General features: G+C 45.4%; 2 protein-coding genes and 1 long non-coding RNA gene across 4 annotated transcripts in view; all 3 read right to left on the reverse strand.

Moving 5' to 3' along the window:
• Positions 1-8,336, reverse strand: part of LOC126959465 (ubiquitin-conjugating enzyme E2 Q2-like) — a 102,995-nt gene extending 94,659 nt beyond the window's left edge. Inside the window, exons 1-4 of the mRNA XM_050798597.1 lie at positions 8,086-8,336; positions 5,754-5,816; positions 4,427-4,518; positions 2,040-2,167 (exon numbers count right to left, since the gene is read on the reverse strand). Coding sequence (XP_050654554.1) covers positions 2,040-2,167; positions 4,427-4,441 — 143 coding nt within the window. The 5' untranslated portion in view covers positions 4,442-4,518; positions 5,754-5,816; positions 8,086-8,336. The remainder of the gene's footprint in view (positions 1-2,039; positions 2,168-4,426; positions 4,519-5,753; positions 5,817-8,085) is intronic.
• Positions 8,337-11,437: 3,101 nt separating this feature from the next.
• LOC126959468 (uncharacterized) lies at positions 11,438-21,587 on the reverse strand. Its single transcript, XR_007727540.1, has 4 exons — positions 21,358-21,587; positions 21,143-21,272; positions 14,807-14,957; positions 11,438-11,624 (listed from the first exon to the last, which is right to left on the reverse strand). It is a non-coding gene; the product is annotated as an uncharacterized LOC126959468 (long non-coding RNA).
• A 7-nt stretch (positions 21,588-21,594) lies between these two features.
• On the reverse strand, positions 21,595-24,721 carry LOC126959464 (golgin subfamily A member 2-like). Of its 2 annotated transcripts, XM_050798595.1 has the most exons (5): positions 24,415-24,721; positions 22,955-23,030; positions 22,433-22,524; positions 21,960-22,178; positions 21,595-21,876 (listed from the first exon to the last, which is right to left on the reverse strand). In XM_050798595.1, exons 2-5 carry the CDS (start codon positions 22,971-22,973, stop codon positions 21,775-21,777), a joined length of 432 nt encoding a protein of 143 aa, XP_050654552.1. In that variant the 5' UTR covers positions 22,974-23,030; positions 24,415-24,721; the 3' UTR covers positions 21,595-21,774. The 2 variants fall into 2 exon arrangements, with proteins under 2 accessions (XP_050654552.1, XP_050654553.1); XM_050798596.1 differs by lacking the exon at positions 24,415-24,721 and having other exon boundaries at positions 22,807-23,011.
• Between the last annotated feature and the right edge of the window lie 2 nt (positions 24,722-24,723).

Below are 24,723 nucleotides of genomic sequence, written 5' to 3' on the forward strand. Positions count from 1 at the left end.
GACATAGCAATGAGCTGAGATGGCACCACTGCACTCTGGCCTGAGCCATAGAGCAAGACTCCATCTCAAAAGAAAAAAAAGAAAAAAGAAAAAGATTACAATAAAAATTGACCACCACTCAACATTTTCAGAAGAAAAAAAAGTCCAATTAAATGAAGCATTATGAAGTTTCAAGAGAATATAAAATTAGACACAAGTCTGGTTCATTTCCTATTTCTTATCATCTGAAAAACTCTAGCCAACATGTTCAGACCACCATGGACTCCATGATAGCACAGAATTCAGTATGAGTCAATTCCAAACCCCAGCGATTTTTGAAAATACTAGAAGACACTCAAGGTGACACATTACTAACTAAAAGAGACTTCCATTCATAAGACTATAAGCAAGAATATTACACAGACGGTATAGTTCACACATGAAGACACTGAGAAACATGTGTGCCTACATGCAACTGGTTTCAGTTTTTCAGTGCAGGATCTTCTCCAAAGTTGAAAACACATCAATATCTTACCCTAAGACTAAATAGAAATGGAACTACTTTTTGGTCATGTGAAACTAAAGGTTTTAAAGACTGCACTATACTTTGAAAAAGAAAAAAAGTTAAGTTTACAAAGATATTACTTCCTAGCTATGTGATCATGAGCTCATTTCATATCTATAAAATATGAGAAGTTTCTCCTATCTCTAAAATATGAAGAGCACCTATTTCACACAGCAGCTATGAAGACTAAATGAGAAGATATATAAAGTATAAAGTACTTAGCATAGTATCAGTCATGAAAAAGTGTTCAATAATTTATACTTGTTTTGAGGATAAACTGGAATCGATCACAAGACACAGAAAGTACAGTAACATTAATTCAAATGCTACAAACTTAGTTTTCTAAATAATCAAGATATGGAAATTTGACTAAATTTCTTTCCTCTATGAAAAATTACTAATTAAACATATAACTAAGATTGAAGAAGGGAGAGTAATCTATCCAGTTTCAACATTTGTCATCTACTTGCCTAACAATTCATTCCCTGTTTTGGAGAACCTGTGCCCAAGACAAAGTAACTTGTCCTCAGATTTTGTGGAGTTGGTAAATGGCTCTAATACAAGGCAGGAAGTAGTAAGTGTTCAGACAATCATTTGATGTTTCCCTACTCTGACTGAGCCTTTTATGTGTATACACACATCATGCTTGTTTATTTTTCATAGCAGTCATCCAAAAGGTATGAACTGTCTATCCATATTTTAGAGCCGAGCAAAGTGAAACCAAAAAAGGTGTGTTTGTCACCAAACTCAGTGTTCTTTTCCCATCCTGCTGCTTCACATAAAAGAGATGTTAAGTCAAAAGAGAAGAATTACTTTTGGTTTGGTCAGAGCAGGATGGACCAAAGTCAGCCTCATGAAGGAGAAATAATTTGAGTTGTGTTTTGTAGGAGAGAATGAATGTGAGTATACAGATGCCACAGAAGGAAGGTAAGCAGAGAAAACAACATAAACAGGCTGGAAAGGGGCATATACAGGGATCAGCAAGTGGTTCCAGGATGTGAAGAGCAGATGAACAGGGTAAAAAGTGGCTATTCACAGATGAGAAAGATAACCTTGGGCAACAAAACATGTGACCATGGCTAGGCATGGTGGCTTATGCCTGTAATCCCAGCACTTTGGCAGGCCAAGATAGGAGGATCGCTGGAACTCAAGTGTTTAAGACCAGCATGGTCAACATAGTGAGGCCTCATCTCTACTAAAAATCAAAAAAATTAGCCTGGTGTGGTGACACATGCCTATAGTTCGAGACACTTGGGAGGCTGAGGCAAGAGGATCCCTGGAGCCTAGGAGATCAAGACTACAGTGAACTATGATTGTGCCACCACACTCTAGCCCAGGTGACAGAGCAAGACCCTGTCTCAAAACCAATAAACATATGACTAAGGCAGGAATGGAGGAGGAGAGAAGCTGAGATCGGCATGTTCATGAATTGCCTGGTATTAACTATAATTACTCAACTAAAAAGTCCAGGCTCTAGCTATTTACATACACTTACACATTTAAATGGTCTTGCCTAATTTTCTCTAATATTGCCAAATATTCTTTTTCAATTCCTTCATCCTCCAACTTTTCCCCACTAATAGGCTCTTCTTTCATCTCATAGTGATCTAAGTCTTCTATATCCTGCAAAAAGAAGAAAAATGTTAGCTTATTCAACCTATTTTTCTTCAGCAGTGTCTTATGCCAAATGTTAAATTATTCTTGACTCAATGGGGGAAAAGAAACAGAATATATCTATCCTATGGGGAGAGAGAAAAACCCCCACATTCCATTCAAGAGGCTCCCACCTTTTATATCTCCTATTTTATTTAAAAGCTAGACTCTGGGTAAAGCAGATTTAAAAGTTTTACAAAGCCATAACTATTATGAAATAAGCCATCATTTATTTACTTCTTTAATTTTTATTTACTTTTTAAAAATAGGTCTCACTCTGTCACCCAGGCAGGAATATAGTGCAGTGATCTCTGCTCACTGCAAACTCTGCCTCCCAGGTTCAAGTGATTCTCATGCCTCAGTCTCCTGAGTAGCTGGGATTTCAGATGTACACCACCACACCCAGCTAATTTGTTTACATTTTTAGTAGAGACAGGGTTTTACCATGTTGGCCAGGCTGGTCTCAAACTTCTGACCTCAAGTGATCCACCCACCTCAGTCTCCCAAAGTGCTGGTATTATTGGCATGAGCCACCACACCTGGACAAGCCAGCTTTTAAATCTCCTCTTAAGAGGAACCTTTGATACAGTTTAGCAGCAAGTGTCAAGAACTTTAACTGTTCATAGTTTGTTCCAGAAACTCAAGTCCTAGAATTGTATTCCAAGACACTAGTCCAAGATGTAAACACAAATTTAGGCATAAGGATACCTATTTCAACCTTGCTACCACAAAAACAAACACAAAATATGCATGTGCAAAAATAGCAAAACAGTTAACTCAATTCCATGAAACATTAACAGGCCACTGAAATATCAACACAGCATAATTTCTCCTGCATTGAAAAACTTTGAAATGAAAAATGGGATACACAAAGGAATAGAAAGAATTTCAATTATGCTGAAATATGCACAGAAAAAGACCAGAAGAACTTCTATTGAAATGTTAATTTCAATTAATTTTAGTTGTTATCTCTGGAGATATTTGGTGCTTTCCCCTAATTGCAGTTTATGGTTTTATATAGTAAGCATCTATTGATGTTAATAACTAAAAAATGAGTTAGAAAAAGAATTTGATTTCAGGTGCTCGGGAGGCTGAAATAGAAGGCTCGTTTGGGACCAAGTGTTTGAGGCTGCAGTAAGCTATGATCATGCCACTGCACTCCAGCCTGGGTGACAGGGACCCTATCTCAAAAAATAATAATAATTTCAAAAGAATTTGAATAATACCCCCCAAAACAACATCTGTATTCACATCATTCTGCTCCCTCCCTTTCCATACTATCTGTTCTTACATATATACAAATATATGCAGAATTTTTAAATTCCCAACTTTTTTCAATTACCTTATTTTTCTACTTCAATTGTCAATATCTCTAAAGGACTAGTTTATATTCATCTCGATTTTTTTTTTCCAAGCCAGTTAATTCTCTGATTTCTAGACCAGGTTACTGACTACCTTCACTCAAACTCTGCCCATGACTCCATACTTCATGGAGCTCCCTTCTCCCAGTGTGCGCCTTTCAGCCCTGATCTTCCATCCTATGCTCGTTTTCCTCGCAATGCTCACAAATGCCTTTGGTCTGTATTTCCTCCTATACCTTCAACCTCAGTCATGTTCCCATCCACAAAACTTCTCCAACTAAGCATTAGCACATCACAAACAGAATTCAACATATCTCTCTAAAGCAATATCCTCAGCACACTATTCCCTGCTTAAGGCCTTCCTAACAATAATCACACCAAATAGAAACATGCCAGTCTCAAATTCAAGACTTTTAACCATCTGCCTTTTCTGGCCAATCTTGCTTTCCATGACTTCAACACATCAACCTTCCTTCTCAAAAGAAAGGCATCCAATGCACCCAAACACACCATGTCCAAGGTTGTTCTGGGCCTGTTCCCACATTCTTTTAGGAGCCTAGAATATCTGCTTTTCACCTGTCCTAATCTGACATCTCCAAAGTCCAGTTTCCTACCTTTCTAGATTTCCCTAAAAGTTGCGGTCCCGTGTTTATTATCTTGTGAGGGGAAAAATGAAAGGGTACATGACCTTTATGCAATGGCTGCCTGACCCACAGAAAAGGTTTAATGTTTTCATGCAGCTTATTCCACCTCAGCTAAACTGCATAAAAACATTAAAACAAACTCCCATTCTAACTGGACGATTTTAAGAAGTATTTTGCTCCCAGACTCATAAAACAAGCCTACAGCCAGGTACAGTGGCACATACCTGTAATCCCAGCATTTTGGGAGGCCGAGGTGGTGGATCACTTGAGTCCAGGAGTTCAAGACCAGCCTGGGCAATAGAATGAGACTCAAACTCTACAAAAAATAGAAAAACATTAGCTGGACGTGGGGCACTTGCCTGTAGTACCGGCTACTCAGGAGGATTGCTTGAACCCAGGAGTTCAAGGTTGCAGTGAGCCGTGACCACGCTACTGCACTACAGCCTGGGTGACAGTGAGATCCTATTTCAAAAAAACAAATGAAAACAAGCCTACAACACTACTTCTTTAGTTCTGAGTAACTCTAAATTATATTTTAAATTAATAATTTCCAAACCAAGAAAATGAAAGACTAAATTAATTATAAGACTCCAAACAGAAAAAAATATTTTAAAACAATCAAGACCATAAAATTCACAGACCTTCTATTTGGTCAATGCAGAGACATAGATCTTTGTTCTGAAGTCTCAATTTAAATGCAAAGCTTCAGAGTCTGAAAACATCTAAAATTATACCCATAACTGACAACTGGCCTAGGCTCAATGTCTTTGGAATTTGCTCTACTAAATTTGCTACTGTTTGAATGTGTTCCCTCCAAAATTCAGGTGTTTCTAATGTGATGATATTAAGAGGTAGGACCTTTAAGAGGTGATTAGGCCAAGAGGGATCCTTCCTCCTTAATGGGATTAAGGCCCTTATGAATGAGGCTTCACACATTGGACTAGCTTGCTCTCCTGCCCTTCTGCCTGCTACCATGTGAAGATGCAACAAGAAGGCCCTCAGACACCCAATGTTGGTATTTTCATCTTGGACTTCCCAGTCTCCAGAACTGTTAGAAAATAAATGTCTGTTCTTTATAAATTACCCTATCTCTGATATTCTATTATAGCAGCATGAAACAGACAAACAAAATCCCTTGATGATTTTTTCAACAAGAGACAGTTTCACTACTTCTGGTGAGTAGTCCCTAACATGTTCTCAAATTCTTTTATGCAAACATAAAATTTTTTAAACTTACTAGTCTCTGCCTAAAAATAACCAAATACAGGGTAAGGACTGATTAGTATTAAATATAAATAAAACTTTGGTGCTAAAAGTTAAGAGCTTTTGTTTTCCAGGAAATCAAATCCAAAGAATTCAGATAAAGCAATTTGCTCAAAAGTGTCTCATCAGTTAGAGGTAAAGCCAGAGTTGAGAAATTATATTCCATTCCAAATACAATGTGCTTTCAATTATTCCACATTAATAGTAGTTTACAAAGGAGATTTAGAGAATTACTCAAACCAAAAATGATGACATTTATGAAATATCATTCTTACATAAAATACCTACTTCAGCCATCTCCTCTTCTTCCTTTTCCTCTTCGTCTGAAGTCACTTCTTCTGTTGTCCCATTCTGAATAGAGAAAGAATCTGCCAGGGCTACACAGGCTGAATATAGGCTGAGTCCATTAGAAGACTGGTGCCATAGCTTTAGGGACAAACTCTCAACCATCTGTCACTGCAGTGCCGCTATCAGCTTATTAAAACTAAATGTTTATTTTTAAATCCAACTTTGACTTGACAAACAACAGTTATCAGCTTTTAAAAATGGGACAAATAAAAGAATTAGGAATAAAGAAAAGCAATCAGTCAAATATAAAGCAAAACCAAAAAAAAGTTAAAACAGAATCTAATTTAAAATAAGAAAACATTTTACTTACATGGCTATGTGTATAAGATCAATGGCTTATTTTGTTTAAAATAAATGTCACAAACTATCCATTCCTTAAAATAACTACCTTTTTAACTTTGAAAAGCCTGAATCATTACATAAATTCAATTGCCTTATATTTTAAAAGATCAGATGTGTTATTTATGGACACCTCACAAAACTAAGAATTATGAAATGATTACCACCTTACTAAAATGCAAATTTCAGTTTTAAAAACATGTTATTTACTACAAAATACCTCTCTACAAGACAGAATTTAACAACTGACACAATTTACAATTACTAAGTTTAGAAATGAGTGTAATGGGGTTTTAGGAAGGGCCTTCATACTCAGGGCAAATTTCAAAAGATAAGCTTCCTGGCCAGTGCACAGTATATAAATGCATCTTTAACCATGAAGGCCAGTTCAGGTTAGAACTCAGAATATGTAAAATATCAAGGAACTATGATCCAGAGATCAAGTAAGACCAACAAAGGTCTCAGCAGTATCTAAGCATCTGTTCTTAGATACTCTGATGGAGGAATACTTAAGAAAAACAACCCATGATCACAGAGGGTGTTAGAACTCTGCTGGATTAGTAAGCTGGAGAATGCCGTGTAGATGAACATACCCATGCAGCATTAACTTATATTTCCTTTAAATCTGCATCTCTTTAGACATTCTTTGTCTTCTCAAAACTAAATGGAAAAAGGAAGCAAGCAGCAGCTTCCAAAATAAAATTCACCCCTTCTTCATTTCCCTAAATTGTTATATTCCAAATCAAACTATTCTGAGTATCTAAAGAATATATACTTAGTCTAAAAGTCCCAAAGACTTTGGTTGCATCAGTGATTGAAAGAGCATTTTTGAAATGCTCATTTCAAAGCCTACCCATAGAATGGTTTTTTTGTTGTTTGTTTGTTTGTTTGTTTGTTTAACAGATGGAGTCTTGCTCTGTCACCAGGCTGGAGTGCAGTGGCAGGATCTCCGGCTCACTGAAAACCTCTGCCTCCTGGGTTCAAGCGATTCTCCTGCCTCAGCCTCCCCAGTAACTGGGACTACAGGTGCGTGCCACCACACCCAGCTAATTTTTGTATTTTTAGTGGAGACAGAGTTTCACCATGTTGACTAGGATGGTCTCGATCTCTTGACCTCATCATCCGCTCACCTCGGCCTCCCAAAGTGCTGAGGAGAATCTGTTTTTAAAAAGCTCTCTGAGGTGGTTCTGACATTCATCCATGTCTGTAACCATCAGCCCAGTTACTATCCTTCACTTTACACATGACAAAGCTGAGACCCCACCCCTCAAAAAGGGTAAATTAATCAAAACAAAAAGTGAATTAGGCTCGATCTCCGCTCACTGCAACCTCCTGCCTCTGCCTCCCAAGTAGCTGGGATTAAGTCGCCTCCCACCATGCCCAGCTAATTTTTGTATATTTTAGTAGAGACGGGGTTTCCACCATGTTGGCCAGGCTGGTCTCAAACTCCTGACCTCAGGTGATCCGCCCGCCGCGGCCTCCGAAAGTGCTGGGATTACAGGTATGAGCCACTGCACTGGGCCAAAACACCTAAAATCTTAAAGGCCTTTCCCATTCCCCGCCTGGGCTCAAACAAAGCTGGAGCCGCCCTGCCCCGCCCTGTCGCGGTCCCAGGAGCAGGCCGGCTGACTGAGGACGACCATGGGTCCCGAGAAGGCTCTGGCTTCCGCGGCCTTCCACCTCGGGGCGCGGCGGCGGGGGCCAAGAGGATCCAGCAGCCCCCAAGCCAGCCCGGCGCGAGGAGCCTAGAGACCCGCCCTCCGCCTCCTCCCACCCAAACCTCGCGCAGTCCCGGGGCAGGGCCGGGCCAGTTGAGGGAGAAAGGGGCGGGGAACCTGGGCCTCTACGGGGCAGGCTCCCCTTTGTCCCGGGACTCTGGGCGCCCCCTCTGCGCCCTCGGCCTGCCTCGCGAGGCCGCCGCCGGGCGCCTCACCGTGATGTTGCAGTGGAGCGTGAGCGGCGGCTGGGCTCCTGGTTCTTGTGGAAGGGACGCCAGCAACTTCAGTTTGGCCTTGAACCCTGACACGGACATCTTCCCCTCATCTCCGCTGGGAGGGGCGCAGAAGGGGAGCCCTCCTCCGGAGCCACTGTCATGGCCCAGACCACCTGGCAGGGCCGCCCGGCCGAGCTCTAGCGACTCGGCCTCTCCCCGCCGCCTCGACCCTTGTGGGAGCCGGCTGGAAAATGGCAAGGGGCATGGAGGCCTTGGCGGGAGCTGTGTGGCGGCCTGGGGGGCTGCTCCATTTGTAACTGACTCCACAGACAGGAGGCAAGGCTCCTGTCAAGCCACAGCTTAAAAGGGCAACAGCACCACCGCCCCAGCTACCACCTGGGAAAGGGATGCCCCCACCCTGCCACCGTCCCTGTCACCCCTCACTCCTCACCCCTCAACCCTCACCCCTCAACCCGGCGCACCCGCGCGCACCCGTTTCGGCGGGTACACGAGTCCAGAGCGTGCACTCGCTCCTGGCTGCCCCCTCCTCCCCTTGACCCAGCACCTTTCTGTGCGACCCATCTGATCCCTTCCTCACACTCGCGGAGTGGAGGCCCAGGGCGGCATAACCACAAACTCGTGTGTGTGTGTGTGTGTGTGTGTGTGTCTCCCAAGGGTGGGTGAGTGTGTCTCCCAAGGGAACAGAGCACTGCTGAGTTCAGGCTGATTATTAGTTCCTGGGCAAAATACAGTCACAAGAAGGCTATGTGCTGATTTGTCTTTTGTGGTGACATCATGTTGCTCGTGTTTTATGTTTTTCAGAGTTCATTAGTTTCTATTTGTTCTCAGTTAATATCCAGCTGAATAGATTATGTAAGTAGAATACCCCCAAACTGAAAGTCACCTACATAAAATATAGTGAAAAATATGTCATCCACTTAAACTATAGTTGAAGATGTGTACACATTAGTTTTGTGTAGCCAACACTGGATAATGGGTAAGGGCACAGGATCCCGGGGCGAGACTGCCTGGGTTCGGGTTCCAACTTAGCCACTTGCTGGCTGTGAAATACTTCACAGCTTTAAGCCTCAGTTTCTTTTTTTTTTTTTTTAACTTAATCCCAAATGTGATAGTAAGTCTCAGTTTCTTGATCTGAAAAACAGAAATTATTCAATGAGAGTCTATGTGAAAACTTAAAAGTTTTTAAAGCCACTGCCTGGCTCAGGAAAGTCCTCAGCTTTAGCTGTTGAAGTTTTAAAAGCCACTTTAAAGATTTGAAAGCCGCTGCCTGGCCCAGGAAAGTCCTCAGCTTTAGCCGTTATTAGCTATGATTCTTATTGTGTTGGCTACACGTGAATTAATGAGACAGGAAAACAATCAAGGATGACAACCAAGTATCCAAATTACCTCATCAGACCCAGAGAGATGCATATGTGTGCATGCTCTTGTTTCAGCTCAGAGCTCTTTGTCTAGAAGGCTCTTGAACTCAGAGGCCCAGGCATTATCAACTTGACTTGGCAGTGGAGTCATCACTTTTGTTGATGAATGAAATTGACATAATGCTCTTTTCTTCTTCTTCTTCTTTTTTTTTTTTTTGCACCAACCATGTGCCTAGAGCTAACTGTGTCAAGAAGAGCATGCTTCAGTTGGCTGGAGTGAGCAATTCAACTTGTGGAGGAATGAGAAATGTTACTGTTGAGACAAGAAACATAAAACCCCAGGGTAAGGTACAAATCACTGAAAGTCAAGCAGAGGAACTGGCATCCAGTAATGAGTTAGACTTTGTCAGCCTCTGGCCCTACAGATGGCTCTTTGGAGAGGAAAAAATTAAGCCAGGCCTGAGGGCACAGATCCTAAGGGAATGCTGGCAGCTCTAGGCTGTCTATGGAAGAGAAGCAGAGGGTGGCACCTGGTTGAAAGAGGGGGCTGGGGGACATAGCTTGAGCCTGTGTATATAGATGGAGTCCCTGATTCCTGCGACTGGGGAAGGAGATCGTGCCCGGATCAGGGGACCTCAAATCAGAACCCTTCCCACCCACACACCTTCTTTTCAGGGCATCTTTCATTGCAAACAACAGATAAACTAGTTGGAAAGCTCAGCAGATTCTCACGGTGGTGCCTAGCAGACCAGGCCTAGCTGCCCTTTACCCTGTGACTGAGGGTGATGCCACTGGCCTGTAAGCACACATTGGAAAATCTTTACATCCATGGACATGCCATGCCCACAGAGACAGCTGTGCATGGCTCTTTAGGTTTGGGGTGCTGTCCTGGCAGTTGCCTTACAAATATGTAGGATTAAAATGGGATACCCTAGAGCTTATCTAACATTTATCCTCCTCCCCCTCAAAATGAAGGGGAACTAGTTTTGTTAGCTTTATGAAAGATGGATCTGTCATTGTTTTTAGAATCTTTGAAGAAAGATTTCTTGGGAGGAAGCTATCCTGAACCCCCAGAGATTTTCTCATTTACTGGCGCACCAGCTTTAGAGTCTTAAGTCTTCATCCTGGCTCAGCTACCCTCCAGCTGTGTGACCTTTGAAAAGTTGCTTGACTACACTGAGTCTTGTTGTCACCTATGAGTGGAGGTTGCTATATTGCTACTGTGTGGAGCACCTACCCCCAGGCACTCTTATACAGTGATGGCAAAGATTAAATGCAATAATAAGGCTGCAGGAGGAGGATCACTTGAAGCCAGGAGTTCAAGACTAGCCTGGGCAACAAAGCCAGACCTCATTTCTATGAAAATGTTTTTTAACAAATGAGCTGGACTTGGTGGCTTAGGCCTGTAGTCCCAGCTACTCGAGAGGCTGAGGTGAGACCACCTGAGCCCAGGAGTTTGAGGCTGCAGTGAGCTGTGAGTACATAAGTAAAATAATAAAATAATGTATGCAATTAGTACACTAGTACATGATCAGGTACATGATAAATGCTTGATAAATGGTAGCCCCAATAAACTTTGTAATGTTTTGGGAGACGGTGTCCTTTGGACTCAGCCCAGAAGCATTTGAAGAGACTGTTTTGTATGATGGCTATTTCCTACAGGTATAGACTATACCTTCAGGGACCCAAGGCATTGGCTCAATGGGGCACCTTGTTCTATTTACTCTTGTTTTGGTCGGCACCAATTGCCCTAGGGCTAAGCAGGACTGCCACCACAGATTGCCAAGTGTATCCCCCTCCCCATGCTAGCCATGGGAAAGCCACTTGCATCATAAGACTACAGGAAATCAAAAGGAATAAAAAGCACAATTTAGTCACCTGCTCTCCAGCTGATGGGCAACAGGTTTTTGCTATTTTGAACAGAGCTGTAAGGAACATTCCTTGTCCACATACCCTGTTTTATATAGGCAAGAATTTCTGTTGCATTTAGAGTAGAATTGCTGGGCTAGGAGGAGTGTGAATATTCAACCTTATGAGATGGAGCCAAACTGTTTTCCAAAGTGGTCATACCAGTGTATACTCCCAGCAGCAGTTCTTAAGAGATCTCAGGATCTCTATCTTCTGGTGAGGTCACAAGCAGTCAAAAAGAATGAATGCCAGCTATAAACAACAATAAGAATCTTAGCAATATAATATTAAGTGAAAAAAAAAACAAATCCCATAAGGATGCATATAGCATACTTTATATAGCTTGGAAAAGAAAATGTATATATAGGCCAGGTATGGTGGCTCATGCCTGTAATCCCAGTACTTTGGGAGGCCAAGGCAGGAGGATTGCTTGAGGCCAGGAGTTCAAGACCAGCCTGGGCAACATAGCAAAACCCTGTTTCTACGAAAACTAGAAAAATTAGCCAGGTGTGGTGGTGCAGGCTTGTAGTCCCAGATACTCATGAAGCTGAGGTGGGAGGATCTCTTGAGTTTAGGTGTTCAAGGTTACAATGAGTCATTGCACCACTGCATTCCACCCTGGGCAACAGAATGAGACCCTTTCTCTAAAGAAAAAAAAAAAAGTAAATAAGTAAAATTTAAAAACAAAATGTGGGCTGGGCACGGTGTCTCATGCCTGTAATCCAAGCACTTTGGGGGACCAAGGTGGGCACCTCATTAGGTCAGGAGTTCAAGACCAGCCTGATCAACATGGTGAAACCACATCTCTACTAAAAATAGAAAAATTAGCCAAGCGTGGCGGCGCGCACCTGTAATCCCAGCTACTCAGCAGGCTGAGGCAGGAGAATCACTTGAACCTGGGAGGCAGAGGTTGCAGTGAGCTGAAATTGTGCCACTGCACTCCAGCCTGGGTGACAGAGCAAAACTCTGTCTCCAAAAGTAAAAATAAAATAAAATAATTTTTTAAAAGTTGTTTTTTTGAAAAGATTAACAACATTGACAAACAAAAGGAAACATGACAACTGATATCGCAAAAACTCAGGCTGGGCGCGGAGGCTCACGCCTGTAATCACAGTACTTTGGGAGGCCGAAGCGGAGAGATCACAAGGTCAGGAGATCGAGACTATCCTGGCTAACACAGTGAAACCCTGTCTCTACTAAAAATAACAAAAAAATAGCTGGGCGTGGTGGTGGGTGCCTGTAGTCCCAGCTATTCGGGAGGCTGAGGCAAAGAATGGCGTGTACCTGGGCGACAGAGCTTGCAGTGAGCCAAGATCGCCCTACTGCACTCCAACCTGGCAACAGAGTGAGATTCCATTCCCCCCCACTCAAAAAAACAAAAAACAAACAAACAAACAAAACTAGTGGCTATTATCAGCAACTATATGCAAACAAATAGGAAAACCTACTAAAACTAGATAAATTTCAAGACACATCCAGACTACCAAGATTGAACCACGATGAAATCCAAAACCTGAACATACCAATAAAAAATAATGGGATCAAAGTGGTAATAAAAAGTCTCCCAGCAAAGAAAAGCCTGGGACCTGATGATTCACTGCTGAATTCTAGCAAACATTTGAAGTAGACTAATACCAACCTTACCCAAACGATTCCAAAAATAGAGGAGGGAAGACTTCCAAACTCATTCTACAAGGCTAGTATTATCCTGATACCAAAACCAAAGATACATCCAAAAAAGAAAACTACAGGCCAATATCACTGATGAATATTGATGCAAAAATCCTCAACAAAATATTAGCTAATTGAATTCAACAACACATTAAAGCTGGGGTGCAGTGTCCCAGGTTCACTCAACACTTCCCATTTTCCTCTGTGTGTGTGTCTACTTTGCCGTGTTCCCTGGTGGCAGCAGGGGTGGCAGTGTTGGTGTGTGGGCCTCCCAGGACAAGGGGAAAGTGAGTATGCCCTTTTCTTGCCTCCTGCCAGGCATCTGCAGCCTAGCACAAGCTCTGGCCAGGTCTTCAAGCAAGGGACCTGGAGATGTTCTTTTACAATTTCTGGATTGGTAACTTGAGGCAAATTCTGGATACTAGAGTCAGAACTCAGACAAGACTTGAATCACAAGAGTCTGTGGTCCTGAGAGGCAGAGGCGTGAAACCGTCTAGAGCTGGGTGTGTGTTCAGGCCAGTTGCTTCTCTCTGTGCCTCAATGTTCCAGGTACCCTCGGAGGGGCTGAGATCCTAGGGATCCCTGGAGCCTGGCTGCATGGCCCGGCCACCCTGATGCCCTTGTGTGCTCCATGACAGGACAGCAAGGCCGAGGAGAATGGCTCCGACAGCTTCATGCACTCCTTGGACCCACAGCTGGAGTGGTAAATGGAAACCACCCAGAACCTGGTGGAGTCCTACATGGTCATTGTCAACAAGACCGTGTGGGATTTCATGGTTGGTGTCATGCCCAAGACCACCATGCACATCATGATCAACAACATGCTTGCACCGCCTCATGGGGACAGGAGGTTCCTTTGGCACTGGAGATGCAGGTGGCCATGTTGGCCTGGGGGAGATGCCGACCAGCCCTATGGGACCAGGTCCACGGAGGGAGGCATGTTCCAGACCATGAGCGGTGATCTCGCCCACTGTACTCCAGCCTAGTGACAGAGCAAGATCCTATCTCCAAAAACATTTTGAAACAACGAGAGTAGACAGGTGTCCTGGTGGCATGATAGGTCCAGGGTCCCCTCCCAGATCTGTGACCTTGGGACACGTGACTTTTCCTCTGGACCTCAATGTCCCTTTCTGAGTGAGAAAAGGGCTGTGGGGAGGCAGATCTTTGAGTCTAAGTGGTGTAGAAGCCACATCTGAAAAGCCATACTCAGGGCTCCAAGTCCAGCACACAGTCCCACCAGGGCCCGGCAGGAGGCCAGTGCAGCACAGGCATCAGGTCCCAACCTCCTTCCTTCTTTGCCCACTCTCAGACCAAGGAGTTCATCTTCTCGGAGCTGCTGTTCCACCTGTACTCGCGTGGGGACCAGGACACGCTGATGGAGGAGTCAGCAGAGTCGGCAGAGCAGGCACAGTGGTGCAACGAGATACTGTGCATGCACCAAATGCTGAAGGAGGCGGTCAGCATCATTGGCGACATCAACACGACCACCATCAGCATGTCCACGGGGGCCCATGGACGACTCCCGGTTGGACGCAGGTACCAGGGCTGGCCCCTACTAGCCCCAAAGCCCCACAGCCTCCATGGCTGACCCTGGGCTCTTGGAGCAGGCTCTGTGCCCAAGCTGGCAGACATGGGTGCTCTCTGGAGCTGTCAGAGAGTTCGTGGTTTATGGTGTAAGAGCTGAGAGCTTGGAGGAGGTTATGTGTGGGGCTGTACTCTGAGGTGGCCAGAGGCCTAGGAATGTCATCCTGGGCACGCCGTACTTGTTGTGCAGTCTGAGTCATGCTGCCAGGGGAGGGCATCCAGCTCCCAGCCTGGGAGTGCTGAGAGCCAAATCCACTGCAGAGCAGGGGTGATAGTCAGGGTCTCACCTCCTCTATCTGTCGGCAATTCAGTGGTGATTGAGGATAAAACCTCGAGAGTCACATATACATGATCAACCCACAACACACCTCACAGGCCAGTCAGGGACACACAGCCCCCTTCTCTCCCTCCCAGGTACCATCATAGCTGCTAATGTGTGCCTGAAGGCAGGGTCCCTGGCCCCGGCTGATGCACTACCGCCAGCCAGCAGGCTCACACACCTTGGCCTATTGCTTCTAGAGGTCGCCTTTGCTATTCAGCCAAGAGAACCACAGTGGCTGCTGGCCCGGCTGAGCTCCGCCCAGCAAGCCCGCCCATCTCCCTTGCCATGGACTATCCCTGTTCTGCTTTTCCCAACAGGAAGGGTCCAGCCTCACCTGTGCGACCTGCAACCCCCAACAAGCTGAGGCTCTCCTCTTAGACTTATACATCTATAGCCAGTGGCATCTGGCTGCCTGCCCTCCCTGTGTCCCCCAGGGTCCTGGGCTTTCTGACTGCCCAGACGGGGCTCCAGTGATTACTCCAGCCATCCATCCCTTTTAGCTTCATCACCCTGGTTCAAGCACTGTTCCTTCTTTATCAGGGCTGGTAGTTGTTGCGTTGGACTCCCAAAGGCAAGAGGTGGCCCCGGGCTGGTGGGTTGGGAGATGGATGACCAGAGATGAGGGAAGCCCGAGGAGGCTGAGCATTGCTCTGAACAGTGGGTGCACTGCCTGGGTGTCCTGGAAAAGGCCAGTGTGTGTGGGATGGGGTGGACACTGCAGCCCCCAGGTACAACCCGTGAAGCTCCAGCTCCTCCCTCCATCTTCCTCCCCTTTCCCTTCCAACCCCTTTCCACAAACCTTGCCATACCCACACATGCGCCCTCCCCTCCCCAGCCCTCCCACACCTGCTGTGGCACACCTGTGCTCTGCACTTGCCTCTCCAGCTCTCTGCTCGCCTTTCTCTCTCCTGTTTTCACTCTAACTGCCAGCCGAATGGGTCAGGCAAGACCACGCCATCCTCAGAGCCTCAGACCCCACTTCAACCTCTAAACAGATCTGTCCTCTTCTTGGAGACCTCCCTTTCCAAGCCTGCCTGGGTGGCTGTTCTGTGACTTCACAGTGGCTCCCCCAGCCCCAAAGCCAGCCCCCTACATCTGTGACTTAGTCTGTTGTAGTGGTGAGCGGACACATCCAGGTGTGACTGTTGCTGAAAACTTGTGCCCCCTCTGTGGTACGCCTCTGCCCTGGTCTATAAATATCTTTAAATATATATATATATACACCAACACGTGGCCGACCACTTCACCTCTAGCGCTGGGAATCAGTGACTGTGCTGTCTTTCTGGAATCTTGTGGCCCAACAAGAGAAATCTGTCTCCTGACATTGCCCCTTCAAAGTGCACCACCTCTAGTGAGCCTCCCTGCCATGCCCGGCCTGTGGACATCCAGCCCCCACCATCCTTCCCACTCCCCCCCCAACCAAGCATGGCGGTGCTGTGCAGGCCTCTGTGTGGCCTGACAGTCTCTACCAGTCCTGCTGTCCCTCAGCTGAGAATCAAACCCATTTCTGGATGATGGGGAAATGTATCCTCTGCTGACTGTGTTCTCTGTGGGCCTCAGAGGAGGGGAAAGACCAAGCCATTTCTAGGGTGCTGTTGGGAGTGGTGAAAAGGCCATACCTTTTCCAAGGGACTGTTTTCCTGGAAAGCCCCTGAAGCTTAGCTGGCTCTTATCCTGTGAAGCCGGCTCTGGCCAACAGGGGGCAGGGCCATGAACTCAGCCTGGAGGGAGACTGAGGGGCAGCCAGCACTCTAGAGGGACAGACAGAACAGGCCACCAGGTGCAGACAGGAGAGGGAGGCAAGAAGACAGAACTGAAGATGCCTGGGATGGGTGGAGGTCAGTGCCCTTAGGTGCTGGTACCTGTCTTCCTGGCCACCGCCAGATCAGGCTTCTGAGTCTGTTGGCTGTCAGGGCCAGACTGCACCCCATAGGCTCCATGGCAGTTCCCATGGAATCCCCCAGGTGTCACCAGGCAGCAACAGGTAACAGGCCTGGAAGGTCCCCAACAGTCCAGCTGGACATGCTCAGACACTCTAGGACTCCCCGTCCAGTGGCACAAACTCCAGGACCCAGTGAGGGAAATGGGAACACACCAGGCCAAGCAGTATGGCTAAATCCATTTATTCCAAAATAAAAAGCAAAATAAACAGGAGTCGCATCACCAGGGAGTCACGACTCCATCCCCTCCTCCTTCCTTTGTCCTATGCCAGCAATAAATAAGTTTCCCAGCCACAAATAATTATTAGAACCTCCTCCCCATGTGTCAGCTCCAACCTCCACTAGCTACGATACAAGGGCAGCCCTACCCTGTGGAATATACAAAACATTACACAGACACAATATGTACATCGGGGAAGGGGGCCCACCCCAGCAGCCCGTGCCCTCGCCTGGTCCACATTTAGCCCCACTGGCCCACCTCAGCTACCTCTCTGAATAAGAAGATGGGAGACCCCCTGAGGGAAAACTTGCTATGGTGAGAGTAAGGAGACCATCAGACCTCCTCCGAACAAACCAACTCCACCAGCCTCTGGCTCTTAAATAACAATCATCATCATCCAGAAATATAAGGACTCAGCCCTGGTCAAGGCGGCAAAGGGTCTGTTTGTCTTTCCCCAGTAGACAGAGGTCTTGTGTTGCTACCCTAATTGTAACGGGGTGACTGGGAAGGGGTGGTAGGGACATGGTGGCAGTGGAGACTCCAGCCCCATTTCCCCAGGCTTTGCTGACAGGGACTTGCTTTTAATTTTTATTTTTATCCCATGACTTTTTAAAAAATCCCATAACTTCTTTTTCATAACTTTTTTTGTAACTGTTCATGAAACTTTTTTCTACTTTTATCCCACAACTTTTTTGCCACAACTTTTTTACATTTTTTATCCCATAACTTTTCCACCCCATAACTTTTTTTAATCCTGTAACTTTTTTATTTTGTGTTCTTTTAATAAACACTTGCATAGTTATATTCCAATTTTGTAAAAATGAAACAGATTATCTCATGCCAAGCATGCCCAACATTTGCACAGTATCAATATGTTTAATACTATAGTTTTCAAGACAGGTAAAATAAAATTTTAAGGCAAAAGCAGCAATGTGCAATAATTTAATAATTTATTACATTACAGTAGCATCACACCAGCAGTCAATAATGCCACTTTAGGCAAAAGTTTTTCAGTATTTCCATTATACATTCTGTTTACAAGAATTTATAAATAGGTAAAATTCATTCTAAGAAAGCTTGGCAACTAAAGCTTTGGACTGGAACTGGCATTTCTTTCTCTACTTTTCATTCCCACCGTTTCTTTCTTTTAAGCTACAGTATTCATATTTTAAAATGTTTTAACTTATTTCAGAACATTAAGATAGCAGTTACATTTTTTAATAGTTATACTATTTTTAAATGACTCTTTAAGTAAAGGTTTAGAGAAACTATATTACAGATAGAGCTGATTTATATTTTCAAATTTCAAATTTTCTAAAAATCAACTTTGGTTTTAGAACTGATTTTTTTTTTTTCATTTCTGGAAAACCTATCAGGTTTAATCAACTACTTTAAAAATATTTATTATATATTGCAATCTTTAAATAGGTGTTTTGATTCTTCCTACAGAAACTCAAATTTATTCAGTTGAACTCGCATTTTAAAATTCTATGTTTCTGATGAACTCTAACCTTCCAAGCAAATCAAAAGCTGCCTTATACTGAATGAGGTATCGCAAAAGACTGTACGCACTTTGAAGAAAGACTTAAGTTATTGTCATATGATTTCCATTCTTTTTAGCTTTCTCTTAAATATACAACAAATACACAAAGAGTGGTATTTCAGTTAATATAGTAAATTTATTTTCCTGACTGACATTCAGCTTCAATATGCCAGTATGTGATTTAATCCATAGGCAGCTGATGAACACATTATTGTCAGATTGGTCACAGATGCTAAACACTATCTGCAGGTCATTCCTGGTCATTGATATTTATCAGGATAAAAGTGAAGTGGTTTCAACGTTAAAAGTACCTTTGAAATAATTTATCGATGTATTAGATAAAGCCAGTTTCAGAATGATAAAGAAAAAACGTTAGACCAAATAGAGGTGGCTAATTAACAGTGGTACAATTTCCAGCCCAAGGGTTTAAAATGGACTTAAAGTAACTGTCTTTAAACTGAACTCAAAGAATGCAAAAGTGGCAAGTTCAGAAAATAAAAGGCAAGAACAGGACGTTAAGTCCATTTTAAACCCACGGGCTAGAAATCCTACCACTGTTAATTAGCCGCATTATTTGGTCTAACATTTTTTCTTTATCATTCTGAAACTGGGTTTATCTAATACATTGATACATTCATATAATTTGGAAGAGTCAGTTGAAGTCACAAGGACCCAATATTTGCACTCTTTCAGTGAATGCAGGCATATCTGTTATTCCATGTGTAAAATCGTATTGTTGCTCTCCTGTTAATGTCGTATTTATAAGAGTATCACGCTAAAAATGGAGATGGTCTAGTAACTAGAAATCCCCACCCCAGGGAGCACACATACACATCTCCCTACATCCTAATAAGGTGATGTGTTTTGAACTTCATGAAGTTTGAACTGTTGAGTCTTTCCCAAGCATCATCAAGTTATGATTTAGGCAATATATGAATGAAATCATTCATTCATCATGGATAGGCACAATCACATAAATATTGCACAAAATATGTCCCTAACTGAAACCAAGAGATACAAAAACATATTTCACTCTTTGTGAAGAAGTTTGTGAGGAAATATAGCTCTGTGATTGTATAGACACGTTTCCTGATAATACATTGACATTCACAAGCAGTAGATTGCACTGTAGTTTATAAACATTTTAAATTGCATAAACTTCTCCTTGAATTTCAAATATAGTATAATACTGTCTACTGTAACTCCTTTTTGTTTCAACTAAGTACTCTCACATATATTAGTTTATAATAATGTTTGTTATTATTTTTTAAAGTGTTTTCCATTCAAGGAAAAGAAGTAAATTCCTATGTCAGAGTAACCAAGGTGGTTGAAGAATAAGTATTATCCAGAGAGGTCTAGATGGTAAATCAATCTTCAAGCCCCAAAGAAGCTCCATGAACAGAGAGGAATGCCAGGTGTCACACAGCTTTCCTTCACTCTAATTCATTCTTGACTAGAGCCCATATGCCTGTTCCAGGGACATCTAAACTCTTAAAGGATTTCTTACGATCTTTACTAAATACGTTAAGAAGAATGCCAACCAGCACTCTTTTGTGTACTGGGACATGTGGCCATGGGATTAAAACAGGTAACATGAACTCTGACTTTAAAATGTATTATAGATACAAATGCTCTAAGCTAGGAAAGGTTTTCCGTATCTACAGTCAACCATGGGAGCCTTTCATTCCTCAGAAATAATCCCTTTTTAGGTCATCGAGAAAGAGCACAACTGCTGCAGCTCATGGTGCAACATCTTCATGAGCCCAGAGCACACACAAATCCTGAGGGAACTACCATAGTACAGCGCTCATTCTTGGCACCGGAACAAATGAAACACACTCTATCCCGCACACACCTGCCAGAGCAGGCCACTTTCCTCTTCTGTGAGATTTAAAAATCCCCCAAAATGTTATTACTCCCATCACCAATACACAGAAAATGGGGGAAAGGCTGTTTCCAGTTCTCAGCCTTTAAACAACTCTAAATGTCAGTACTCACAGTGGCATATTACAAAGTAATAAACAGTGCACACTTGGGGGCAAAACATATTGAGCTAATGAAGAGCTCACTGTGACTAAGATTAGGTCAAACAATAGCAGAACATAAGCAGATTTTATCTGAATTCCATAATGAATATACGTGCTGCAATAACATTAAAAAAGCATGGCAGCCTATTCCAAACCAGCGACAATAGTTTTGTGCAAATAGTGGGTCTTTGTGTGTTTGACCTCCCACCACATAAGGGCAAACTCGATACGCATGCTAATGACCTACAATTATGAAATTAAAAAAGAAAAATGCTACAGGATGCCAGAGTGAACATCAGTGAAAGCCTCAGAGACCCACTCTCCTTTAACTTTTTACAAATAAACTTAAATTGTAAATTAGAAACACAAATAATCATGAGTGGCTCTAACATTCAAATGAAGTACATGAATTGGGTAGGAGATTAACCCCATAACTTTGTTTCTTTTTTTAAAATTTCTTGACCAGCTCTTTGATGATGGTGATGTTAATCTCCTTCTTCTCGGCAGCGAAGCCCGGCAAAAGAATGGCACACAGGGGTTGATGCCCAAGCCTGGGTGCTCCACGCTGTCGGTGAGGCTCACCTCACAAAGATCTTTGGGGAGAGGGAGGCGGGGATCTGAGCGCAGTGTGAGCCTCTCCTGCCCCTGCCTGCCCACCTGCCTGAGGACTCTACTCACCACCATGCTTGTTGGCAGCTCCCAGCTCCTGCGGGGCTGGGTTCCTGGACTGGGCTCATCAGCAGGGTTCTGGGCAGTGGCCGGAAATTTGCCGTGCCCCTCGTTGTAGTCACCACAAGCCACAGCATTATCTCCTGCAGCTCCAGCAGCTTCACCTGGATGGAGGGGTGCTCAGCTGTCATGCAGCTACCAGCGCCCACCCTCACACCCACCCCCAACCCATCAGATATGTTGCACACCCTACATTCATCTCCTCCTTGTCCTGGGCCAGCCTGATGGCCTCCTGGTGCTGCATCTTTGGCACTACCCCCTGGCTCTATTATAATGTGATGAACTTTCCTTCGGGACAACAGGGCTCAGACGCTGAGGCCCCTCCGTTGGCCCTGCAGCTCCCACTGCCATGCCCTGGCCTCCAGCTCACTGGTGGCATCTGTCTTTCCAGTTCTGGATGAATCGAAGCTGTAGTTTCTCCACCCACTCCCTCAGGTCCACCTTCTCCAGGAGGTCCATAAGGCCGCTCTGGAGCCAAAATAATGGTGTCATATCGCGGCAGCAATCTGTCCCACCCCTGCCCTTCTTGGACCATGCCAGGACTCACTCACCTCCAGCTTCTCCATGACCTCCTGCAGGACCCGGTGGGTCTCCCCACTCAGAGACTCACCCCCAGTCACTGGCGCTGGGATCACTGCTTCTGGCTCCTGCTGGGCCGAGGCCAACAGGTGAGCCAGGCGCTGGCAGCACACTCTGTGCTCTGTCACCTGCTCTCGGAACTGTGCCTGCTCCTCCTGGGCACTGGCTCCAGCGGGGTTGAAAAATGCCACCTGAGGGCAAGAGGTGAGCATTCTTGTAGGGGCATACACAGAACAAATGGGCAGAGAGGTGGAGCGCAGCCCCTTCCCTTGGGGCCTCAGAGAGTGTACCTGTTGGTCACAGGTGAAATGGTGTCTGACCACTGGCTCCCAGAAGGGGTGAGGGTCCGGAAAAATCAGAAGGCAGGGAAACCAAGAGCATAAAGGGGTCTTGGAGGGAGCACAGAAGAAGATGGCAAAATCGGTGCAGGGGGAGTCAGGCTCACCATGGCCTCCCAGCTCTCCAGGTCCTCCGGGACGGTCGGCATGGGCTGAGGTGCCTCCTCCTCCTCACTGTCCAGATGTCCTCCTCCATCTCCTGTGGGGGGTGGCCAAAAGGGTCCTCAGACAACCCAACAAGGGAGGTACTGTGGGCCCACCTCTACCTCCACCATCACTGTGTAACCCTGAGCCAGCCCCTACCCAGAGAGGAATAAGCTGCTGTTTTTTATTTTTACTTTTAACGACAAAGATCTTGCTATACTGCCCAGGCACAGTCCCACTACCGGTCAGTGCTGGAGTTCTGACCTGCTCCATTTCTGACCTGGGCCAGTTCAGCCATCCTTAGGCAACTTGGTGGACCCCACTCCCAGGAAGTCACCATATTGATGCCGAACTTAGTGCAGGCACCCAGTCGGCATAAGGACCAGCTGTTCTAAAGGTCTCTTCCAACTCCTCAATCCTGCGCTGCTAACAGTGCCCCCTTCCTCCTGAGGCTCTCTCCTCTTCCTCTGAGCAGGTTCCCGTACCTTCCCCAGGAAGAACCATGAGGCTCAGCTGGGCCTGTAGGGGCTGGTTCTGCTGGCTGGAAGTTTCCAGGCGCTCCTAAGGGGCCAAGAAAGGGTGAGAAGGCACAGAGTTTGCCAGGTTGTCCCCCTTAGGGCCCCAGCCTCAGCAGCTCCCTCCCCTGGGTCTCCTGCAACTTTTTGTGGGCCAGGTTGGCCACCACTTTGCCCCAAGCTTCCTTGTGATGCAGCTGGTTCATTAGCTGGGTCTGCTGCAGTAACTGCCTGTGCAGCACCTCATTCTCAAAGGTCAGCTGCTGATAGGCGGCCACCTGCTGCTGATAGGTGGCCACATACTGCTGCAGGTGACCCAGGTGATGGTCTGGCTGCTGCTACAGACTCTGAGCCACTTGGCTCTTCAGCTTCACCTGCAGGAATATGCTGGGAGTGAGGGCATGTGGTGGCTGGCTTCCAGATTCTGGGACCATTAACAGGGTAGCCAGGGAAATGTGGGGCTCTGTCACCTGCCCAGGCCCTGGCCCCTTGCTCTGGGCCTAAGTGACTGCCTCCTTTTCCTAGAATCCCATGCCTCCTTCCCCAGCCTCAAATCGCATACTCTCTTCTCACCATTTAAACTGTAGGCCACAGACTGGTGGAAAAGCAGTGAGAGACAACCACCATCTGCTAAGTGTGCTACATCCTTAATGCTTTCCAACTATTATCTCATTTAATCCTCAACTCCTCTGTAAGGAAAATGATAACTTCCTTTTGAAGTTAAACAAACAGAGACTTAGAGATGCAAAGTATTTGAATGGTGACCAGTGGAACCGAGGCTGGAATGCGGTTTTAATCTAAGGAGCGTTTTTGTTTTGAGACAGAGTGTCACTCTGTGGCCCAGGCTGGCATGGAGTGGTGCAATCTCAGCTTGCTGCAATCTCCACCTCCTGGGCTCAATCGATTCTCATGCCTCAGCCTCCTGAGTAGGTGGGATTACAGGCATGTGCCACCATGCCTGGCTTTTTTTTTTTTTTTTTTTTTTTTTTTTTTTGTAATTTTGATAGAGATGAGGTTTTACCATGTTGCCCAGGCTGATCTCAAACTCCCGACCTCAAGTGATTCTCCTGCCTCAGCCTCCCAAAGTGCTGGGATTACAGGCATGAGCCACCGTGCCTGGAATAAGGAGCCTCTTATACCACTGTCTCTTCCCCTATGACTGGGGGCTCCATGCCTCTAGCTGGGATGATGATGTCCAGACCTGGGAGGAGCCCAGAGCTCCACATGTCTAATAGTCAGAGGGCAGGAAGCAAGAAACAGTCACAGGACTGCCCTGGAGGGTGCTGGGGTCACCTGCTCCAAAGCTGGAGCTGGCTCTGGCCTGGCACCTCCCCTCCCCAGAGGCTGGTGCCCGCTTCCCAGCCCTTCTTGGATGGGGCAGAGGTTACCGTTTCCTTCACCTCACCCAGCTTCTCCTGCAGCTCCTTTACCTGCTGCTCCAACTGCAGTGCGCTCTTGTTCTCATTGTTCTGGACAGACAGAAGCAATCAGCAGCCACCCACTGCAGCTGGAGAACCAAGAACTTGGTGTCTGCCTCCCATGGCACCAGGAAGGATGGAGGCAGGTGAGAAAAATCATCCCCTCTCTCCACAGCCTCCAGAGCAGGGCTCTGGCTCACAGGTGCCTTTAGAAGTAACATTTCACGTGAGGGCTACACTGCCCCATTTTACAGGTGGGGAAACAAAGGCCTGGAGGGCTAGGGAGGAGGGCAGGCTCCCCAGGTGGGGCAACACACCAGC

This window comes from Macaca thibetana, chromosome 7 (assembly GCF_024542745.1).
Source record: "Macaca thibetana thibetana isolate TM-01 chromosome 7, ASM2454274v1, whole genome shotgun sequence".
NCBI lineage: Eukaryota > Metazoa > Chordata > Mammalia > Primates > Cercopithecidae > Macaca > Macaca thibetana.

Excerpts from the sequence above, each read along its gene's own strand:
- LOC126959464 (XM_050798595.1), bottom strand. Across the intron at positions 22,179-22,432 it reads TGGAGAGCTGGGAGGCCATG|GTGGCATTTTTCAACCCCGC; the intron begins GTGAGCCTGACT and ends TCTTGCCCTCAG. Across the intron at positions 21,877-21,959 it reads AGGTCATGGAGAAGCTGGAG|AGCGGCCTTATGGACCTCCT; the intron begins GTGAGTGAGTCC and ends TTTTGGCTCCAG.